This window comes from Gavialis gangeticus, unplaced genomic scaffold (genome assembly GCF_001723915.1).
Source record: "Gavialis gangeticus isolate Ggan-Ray unplaced genomic scaffold, GavGan_comp1, whole genome shotgun sequence".
NCBI lineage: Eukaryota > Metazoa > Chordata > Crocodylia > Gavialidae > Gavialis > Gavialis gangeticus.
In genome coordinates this window covers 12,690,048-12,699,249 of record NW_017729018.1, presented here as the reverse complement: position 1 = coordinate 12,699,249, position 9,202 = coordinate 12,690,048, and the positions used below count along the sequence as shown (strand labels likewise).

The following is a 9,202-nucleotide window of genomic DNA, read 5'->3' as shown; positions in this document are numbered from 1 at the left end:
GGGGGGGGGGAGTTCAAAGGGTGGGGTAACCACTGCACCCCATCAGGTTAGCAGCGCACCTCAACCGGGGAAGGGGCAAGCGCTCCCCACCCGGTGCGTCAGCACCTGGCAGCAAAGCCAGATCCGGCAGCAACAGGCAACGTGGGTCCCCCCAACTGCTGGATGTTCCCGGTGCCAGCTCTTAACCTTGACCCAGAACTGGGAGCGCAAACCGGCGTCTCGATGCCTGCGAGGTTAATGAAATTCCAATTTGCGAGCTCTAGAAGGAGGTAATTTCTTTTCTTTCATGTCTGCTAAATACGGTTCCTCAAAGAGGCATAATTTCTAATGTTCCGCATGACATGAATTCTAACCGGTTTAGCAATGATCAGTCTCACCATTTACTCTTGTGTAATCTCTCCCTAACGACATTAAAAATAAAAAAATAAAAAATATACAGGGGGGAAAAAAAACAGAATAAAAAAAAAAAAGCGCGAGAGAGTCGTAGCCGCAGTTATTTCACGAGTGACATTTTACGGGGAGAGGGAGGAGAGGGGGGGAAATGGTAATTTAATATAGATAAAAGGAACAAATTAAGTAGGCTGAATACAGATGCTTTAGAGAAGGAAGGGGAAATAATGAGAGAGAGAACCATGCGGGCTGTTCCTATGCTGACGGAAGAAGGGTCCCGGCTCCCCGTGACACCACTAAGTGCTTCAGGGTCACGGCTTTTTCCCTTGCCCTCCCCTCTCCCCCCACTTTTCTGATTGCAAACTGGCCGTGCCCAAGAGCAAGCCCCCTCCGGATTTTTCCAGCAGCTCCAGCCAACCAGGCCGCTATTCTCTACTGATTTCTGACCCCGACGTCCCCTCCGTTCTACAAGCCAAAAATAATAATGGGCCCAAATCTGCCCCCTTCGGGCCTGATCCTCTCGCTGCCTGTCTGGCTCATTCAGAAGAGCATTCGACCTGGTGCAAAGGGCTTCGACGTGTGCCCAGAGCGTGGTGGCGTGGGGCTACGGATGCAGCCGCTCTGGTTGGGGGCGCAGGGTTTGCTGGCTGCCATCTCCCCAGCAAGGATGCCAGGATTTAGCTGCTGCTGATGAAGACAGCAGGAGGCATGCAAGGTGGTGTTTTAGTAGGCCCTGCATAAATAGCCAGCCTGCTCTGTGATGAGTTTTTCTCAGCGCCTGCGAGTTTAGCAGGTGCTTGCAGCCAGAGGAAGGCGCAGGGTGGTGGCCGCACGTGGCACCACTGGTTCTTGTTTGGCAATGGGCAAAGCCCACCGACCTGGTCCAGAAGGAACCATCCCTTGGGTGCCGGCGATCCTTAACACCGTGCCCATGACCCTCTGCCCCGTGGGAGGGACAGGAAGGTGAGAGCTTAGTGCCATCTCCTACCTGTTTGAGGATGGGCCTTAAGGACCCACGCAGCCCCTTGCTGCATCCTTCAGTGCAGGGTCCAGGGGCAGCCTCACCTTGCTTCTCCATCCCTTGAGGCCCTGCCTACATCTCCTGACTTGGGGGCTCAGAGGAGAGGGGCCAAGAGCCCCTTGGACATCCCAACGAGAGACCGACAGCAGGGAACTGGTCTCACTGGGAATGCTCCGCTCAGACCCCACCACCCACTGGAGCAGATGGATTAGGTGTGGTCAAACCCAGTGGAGTTCAAGCAGCTAAGCCAAGGATGCTCCCGAGTCACTGCAGCCCCTTCCCCTGCCCACACACCACCGGTGTGGAGGGCCGAACGCCCAGCAGGTCCCCAGATGGCAGCGCCTTTGGGCTGTCCCTCGCCTTGCTGCTGTCCCCAAGATAAAAGTGCCGCTTCCGATCAAGATAAAAGTGGCTCTGCTACTGATGAGAGCTGGAAACCAGGCTCCCTAATGGGTGGTTGAGGGAGTGATTATTTTTGCTTGCTCGGAGCAGGGGCAGACCCCCCGGGCAGCCTGGCAGGGCATGCAGGGCTGCCCGAGAGCCGCTCTCTGTGGTGTCTGGGCTGGGCTTGTTACTTCTCCAGCACCCCCTTGGCCGACGAACCCGTGGCCCAGGCTTCACCTGCAGGCTCCGCTCATGCCAGCTCCGGCGTCCCGTGTTCCAGCGGAAGCAACGGGGATTAAACAAAGCTGCTGCTGGAAACTAAAATACCTCCTGACCTGGCTGCGCGCCGCGTGGCACGGTGCCCTGGTGCCCGGCCAGGACCTGGCGAGGCATGGCTGCTAGTCCCAGGCCCGCTGCTCGCCTGCTGGGAAACCCCGGGGAAGCCCCAGCTCCGCACCTTGGCTCTGGGCAAGGTTGATGGCTCCAAGCCCCTTTGATGGCTGATGAACAGAGGGGGTTGGGGGGAATCCCTCTCAGCCATGGGAGACCCTTTCCACTGCCCTGTCCGAGGCTACCTGGCTCCAGGGCCCAGCCCCAAGCTCCAGCGCAGAGGTAAGAAACCAGGGGTAGCTGCTGCCTTATCTCCATCTCTCTGCATGCCCAGGCAGGCACTGGGTTGCACGTGCCCACCTCTCTGTGACCCCAGGAAGGTGACAACAGTGACCCTGGAGCAGCACAGTGAACCCTGGGATTCACCAGGAGCAAGACAGGAGCAAGCCCCTGGGGAAGTCCTGGGCAGCTGCAGAACCAGCCGGGCAGGGGCTCATCTCCAGAGCCCAAATCCATCTGTCCTGCCCCAATGCACCATGCATACATACACAAAGAAGAACCAAGTCCTGAGCCCTCGCCAAGGGTCCGGTGCGGTCAGCTGGCATTAACACTGGATCCACCCCCAGAAGTGTCACCCAGCCCAGCTACTACTCCAATAGTTTTAGGCGCGGGAGTGGAGGAGCTGCGACCTCCACAGACTACAACCCTGGCCTCTGACCCTAGCTATGACGGCAGGCGAACTGCTTCCTCCCCCTGTGCCTGCCCATCACCATTGCACCCCCCTCCAGGGTGCCTGGAAGGCGAGGGCAGATTTGCTGGCATGCTCCGGGTCCCCTGCGCCTCTCCGGCCAGGCAGCACTGGCACCAGCCTAATCCTGGAGGACCAAACACGATGCTGCCAGCCTTGCTTCAGTGCTGCTCCCTGCCCCACCAAAATTAGGAACCTGTGGAGCTGTCTCCTCCCAACAGCAAACAAGCTCCCTTTCCCCCACGCCACCGAAATGCCCCCGGGTTGCTCACAGGGTGGCTGGGCTAGGTCACAGCCCCCCAGAGGACCCCAAATGAAGGAACCACAGAAGGAGAAGAGAGAGGAGGAGATTGCTGCTCTGCACAGCAGGCCACATGTCAGCGGCAGCACCAGAATTTGCCCTCCATACCCGGAGAGCTAGAGGAGAGTCTCCCAGAGCTGCTAGCAGTACGGGGCACCTGACACAGAACTGAACCGCTGCATCTAGCGACAGACCAGTGACACACACACCTGCCTTTCCCAGGGCCTTTATGCTGCCACTAGCACAGCTGACCTGAGTTGTGCTAACCCATCGCTGTGCAAATCTGCATGGTGCCCACTAAGCTTGGAAGCTGCCTTACTCGAGACTGGGAGGTGTCAGTCACAGCCGTGGCGCCGTGGCTGGGGGGTGGGTACCCAGGGGGGACGGGGCACGGTACTCACAGATGTAGTAGTACTCATGCCCCGGCCGAAACTCAAAGCCCAGGGAGAAGGGCGTGAAGAGCTGGAACTTCTCGGAGAACTTCAGGGGCCCGTTGGGCGAGTCGGGCCGGTTGCACTCCCAGCGCTTGAAGCCCTTCTGCCGGTGGTCGCAGGACGCATGGCCCTCGTAGTTGACCATGTACAGGATGTACCGCTCCATCTTGTCCGTCGGGAAGGGGTCCTCATAGTGAGGGCAGTAGATATCCAGGTAGTCGTTGATGCTCACTTCCACTGTGTAGTCCCCTCGATGAAACCTGCAGCCAAGAGAACCAGGAGGCAGGGGTGAGCAGGGCCAGGCAGACTCAGCACAATCAGAGCCTGAGACCCCCAGTGCCGGAGGAGCCCAGCGGGAGCTCCGGGGGTCTCGGGGACTGTGCAATTCAGATGCCCGCTGTGCTGCCCACCCCTGCTGCAAACCCAGGAGTCCTGGCTGCCAACAACTCCCTGCCCACGCTGGGGGCCGGGGGGTGGTGCAGGGCCAGGCACCATGGGATACTCCGGGCCATGATGGGGAAGGGTTTCAAAAGCGATACGTGACTCGGGGTGCCTGCACTGAGCCATCCATGGAAGGACACCCACACGCTGTAACCCAGGCCATGGGGAAGCAAGCCCCCCCACCCCGGTCCTTGTGTCCCTTTAACCAGCAGAGAAAACCTGCCCGCGTTTCCCATTCCCCTCATTGCTGCAGCGAATCCCCCAGCCCACCGCAGAATCGGAGCTGCCTGCTTACAAGTAATCACGTGCCAAATTCCTCTGCTGCTTCTCACCCCCACTCTCAATAGGCTTTGCCACTGTTAATTAATTAATTAATCCTAATGACCCCCCCTGGGTCGATTCACCCTGTTTGCAGATGAATAAAACTGAGGCCCGGAAACATCCAATACTTCGACTGCAGCAACTGAGGGACAAAGAGAAGCCGGGAGCGCTGGCTCTTCATACCCCGACCCCTGCTGCCCCCGAACCCCTTTCCCCCCCGCGGTGAGGGAGAAAACCCAGGCGTCCCGGCTCACAGCCCCGCAGCTCTAACCACTAGCCCAGCGCTCTCTCTTCACATTAACCTTACAAGATTAAATTTAGTACCTCATTGTTTTAAGATTAATAAACCGGCAACACTTGGTAATAAGCAGCAAAAAATCATTATGCCTTGCGATACCATCAGCCCCTTTTGGTATTAATGCAGATGTGCACTGCAATCCTATTGTAATTTACGTTTTTGGTGCTGATTATCTAAGAGATTAAGGGATTAGCGGAGCTGGAAAATGACTCCAGAGTCTATAGGCAATTCCCATCTTAGACAGCGATGTGCCACGGTCCCTTAAAAACAGCCAGCTCCATCGGCTGCTCCCAGGGCCCCAAAACCTGGCCCCTGAAATGGAAAATAACTCGCTCATCTGCTCTGGCTGGCCCCTGAGTTTGCCGGGAGCTCCCCGGTCTGGGCTGCCAGCCGTCCTGGGGCGCTCCTCTCTCCCTACCTCGAGTGGGTTTTCTCAGCTAATTAATTTGCGGTTCCTACAGCGGCGCTTTCCCTCGTACAGAAAGTCTCTTGCTGGAGTCAGCAATGCTGGGGCAGGTGCGTGAGATTGATTCCCTTCCAAGATGCTGAGAGCGCACACAACACCTGGAATAAAGATGCAGGCTGAGGCGTGTGTGTGTGTGTACATATATGTATGTGTGCGTGCAGGCGTACGTGTGTGCATGCCTGCCCGTGAGCGTCTGGAGGATACTTATAACCATCCCCTTTCCCTCTTGTGTTCTGCTACTGCCACGTCCCAGTGCTTTCCGTCGCTCTGTGCAGGGATACGTTGCATCCCATCCGCGCCCTTAGAAAACAGCACTTGGGGGAGCAATGGGAACACCCTAACAAAAGCAAGAGTCAGACCTGATGGCGGGAAGGCAGCCGCGGCCAAGGGCACAGGGTCTCTATAGGGTCTGCACCCAATTCCAGAGACGTCGGGTGTGGGCACGGGGGCTCGGGTGCCGACGATGGCATGCGCAGCCGGCCCGTCACATGCTGGGCGAGGGGACCAAGGGCAGCAGGGACAAACGGGCTGCACGGATGGACCAGCCCTCGGTTGCTGCCTGGTGGTGGGCACGGTATGCAAGCCTGGCCCTGAGCGTCCTTCAGGGGCGCCCGTCCTCCCCGGCAGCCCCCCACCCCCCAAACTCCTGCCTCTCTGCCCCTAGGAAGCCTCCGCCAGCCCAAGGAGAACAGACCCCTTTGTGTCCCCTCGGGCTCCCTCCGCCCCCGGCGCGGGCGAGATTGACAGCGGTACATGCAAACCCTGTTGTCGGACGGAGCAGGGAGGTGGGGGGCCGGGGGGCGCGGGGGCACGCCGGGAAGCCTTGTCAGCTGTCAGTCTCTCTTTAAAACGCTCCAGACAAAAAAAGCCGGCAGACACCCCTCTGCGAAGGCAGCAGGCAGGTCACTGACATGCCGAGGAATTATTCATGAGCCCTGGTGCAGCGCAGGGGCCGGGGGGGCCTCAAAAGACAAGACACTGAAGTTTGTGCTTGGTGGGGGGGGCCAAGGGCAGGGGTACGGAGGGGACACTGCAGCCCAGGTCCTGGCTCCACATGGCCCATGGGGCCAGGAGGTGGAAGATGGCCAGGGCCAGCCCCAGCAGGATCCCCAGGTAGTGGGGTAGGCACGTGGGCACCCCCGTGCAGCTGGGCCACGGAGCTGCCACGTGCACTTGCCAAGAGGGAGCCACGCTGGGGACGCGCCCAGCCCCTCTGCCAGGGCATCCCGGGGGAGCCTCACATGCCGGGATGGAGGGGTGCCAGAGTCTGGATCTTGCAGCCGGCTCCAAGCTTTCAAACAGCCCCAAACTAGGCTCCCACATCCTTCGAGCACACAGGACGCGTCTGTCCGGGTCCGGCCGTCCCGCACTCACCCTTACAGCCTCCGTGCCCAGTTGTGGGCTTCAACCTTCCCGATTTCTACTCCTGGAGGACCTGTCCCCGGGGGCTGCGCCGGGCTACGTGCAAGGGCAGCGGGGGCACAGGGACGGCTCTGCCGGTTCAGAGGCTCCTCCGGAGAACACAATTCCTGCTCCCCGCTCCCGGGGAGGAGGAGGCGGCAGCCGCATCTCCATTTAAATGGAGCTGGCCCCCGCAGCACAGAGCCCCACTGGGTCTCTAAGTGGCAATTCAGCGCAGTGGGCTGGGCTGCTGGGCGAGACACGCACGCTGCTGCATGTGTAATGCCGTGGAGCAAGGAGGCTGTGGTGCGGCGTGGCACTGGGCACCCGCTGGCGGGCACTTTAAAGGGTCCAGCCTGGCAAGAGGGGCTGGGGCTGCCCAAGCCGGCCCTGCCCTGTGCCCGCTTGCCTGTGCGACGTGCATCGGAAACCCGGGCAGCGCAGCGCGGGGCAATGGAGAGACGCAGCTCAAGTGCGGACACATGCTCAGGGCATGCCCGCATTTGTGGCTCTGCCTCTGCCCACGGGCACACGCAGACTCCCTGTCACTCTGACTGACTCAGACCCAGGTATGTGCATGGACTCGCCCACTCTCTGATGTGTTATGCAGGCACACACACACGTGGGCACGCACGAGCCACCCCTGCCCCGTAGGGCGCACGCCCACTGGATGCTTGTGCACTTGGACACACGCAACCTTGTCCCTCTCAAGTGTACACACGCGCACACACTGTCCTTCTGCCTCGCGCTCACCGTGCAAACAAAGACGGCAGCAGGCCTGGCTGTGGCACGGGCTTGCAGCTCCAGTCCGACATCCCCTGCCTGCAAACACGCCCTCACCCCCAGCATCAATTCCTCCTTCCTGCTCACATATCCTCTTGTCTGCTCACACCGTGTCCCCACCCCCTGCCCCCCCCAGCCAGCCACGGTCCTGCTCTGTGCCTTAGTTTGCCCATCTGCAAACAGCGCTTCGAGATCTCCCAGTAAAAGGCCTGGCGTAAGAGCTCGGCATCTTCATTACTGACCCACTCTTTGCTAGCTGAGGCACCAGGACCGGGCCTGCTGCCACTCCAGGGCTTGGCGAGGGCTTCGTCTCCCCGAGCCTGGTACCCATGCCCGGATCTCCCTTGAACTCAGCACCCAGGGCAGGAAGTCCATTGCCGCTACCCCAGCACTGCCCAGCCCTAGCAGCTGAACATGGGAGCCAGCCTCCTCCTGGGATGTGCTGGGAAATCACGGGATCCTAAACACACACTGTGTCCGGGGTTGTGGCCCACATCTGCACTGTTGCAGTGTCTGGGGGTCAGCAATGCCCCCACGCCCTCCCTGTGCCAGGTGCTGTACAGGCACAGCACAGGGCCTCTGCCCTTGGGGGTCTCAGCCCTTAGAAGTGACAGCGAGAAACATCAAGTGAGAGCTTCAAGGTAATCGAAGCTATTTCAAAGCTGAGACCTCAAGAGGAGTCCCAAATCTTGGAAGCCTGACAGCAAGAGAGTCAGCAACGCCCAGGCTCTCCCAGCCTGCATACAACGGGACATTTGCCAGGCATAATGGGTTGCATTAGTAGAAGCATTGCCTGGAGATCAAGGGCAGTGATTCCTCCCCTCTATTCAGCACTGGGGAGGCCACATCTGGAGTCCTGTGTCCAGCTGTGGGCCCCCCACTACAGAAGGGATGTGGACATGTTGGAGAGAGTCCAGTTGAGCGCAGCAAAAGTTGTTGAGGGGCTGGGGGATGTGACTGGGGAGGAGAGGCTGGGGGAACTGGGCTTATTTAGTCAGGAGAAGAGAAGACTGAGGGGGATTGAATTGCAGCCTTCACCTCCCTGCAAGGGCTGCACAGAGGATGGAGCTGGGCTGGTCTCAGTGGGGGCAGATGGCAGGACAAGGAGCAAGGGCTCCAGTTGCAACAAGTTGGATATTAGGAAAAAGTCTCACCAGGAGGGTAGTAAAGCACTGGAACAGGTTACTGAGAGAGGTGGGGGAGTCTCAGCTAGACAAAGCCCTGGCTGGGACGATGGAGTTGGGGCTGGTCCTGCTCGGAGCAGGGGGTTGGACGAGTTGTCACCTCCCGAGGTCCCTTCAACCCTCATCTTCCATGATTCTGTGCAGGGAGGATGGGGCCGGTGTGCCGGTGTTTGCACACACATGCATGTGTCCACGCGTGTGCACACAACATAAGAAATTAAACCACCGAGCCTAATTAACCTCAGCTGAAAACACAGCCGGCGATACAGGGGGTGGCCTGTAACCACCCAGGTAAGAAGGGACAGGAAAAAAGGCGAGAAGTGAGCCTGGCCGGAAAGGAAGAAGAGGGCCGGCTGGAGCATGTGTCTCGCTGAAGGAGCGCTCCTCAAGTCTCTGCGCAGCTCTCCCCTTCATTACCTGTTCATAAGCACTCTGATCACATAGGGAAAGCCACTAATTAAGGAGAAGGGGGCTTTTCTCTTTCTCTCGCACTCTCCTTTGCCGCGTCGGCTGTGCCAACCCTGCCCCTGGCAAGGTAAAATTTGAAAACGTAACATTCATACAAAGGGGCCGCGATTTACTGGGAAACAATTTTCAAACGCACACAAAATAAAGAAGAAGGGAAAGAAAAGAAAACCAACCCTCTTCCCGCTCCCTTTATTTCCGGGGGGGGGGGGGGGGGGAAAAAAAAAAATTTTTT

The 9,202-nt window shown here is 58.9% G+C and overlaps 1 protein-coding gene across 2 annotated transcripts in view; it reads right to left on the bottom strand.

Annotated features, from left to right (window-relative positions):
• EFNA2 (ephrin A2) overlaps positions 1 to 9,202 on the bottom strand; it is a 96,333-nt gene that overhangs the window by 14,421 nt on the left and 72,710 nt on the right. For both annotated transcript variants that reach the window (XM_019513553.1, XM_019513554.1), the window contains exon 2: positions 3,576 to 3,868. In XM_019513553.1, coding sequence (XP_019369098.1) covers positions 3,576 to 3,868 — 293 coding nt within the window. The remainder of the gene's footprint in view (positions 1 to 3,575; positions 3,869 to 9,202) is intronic.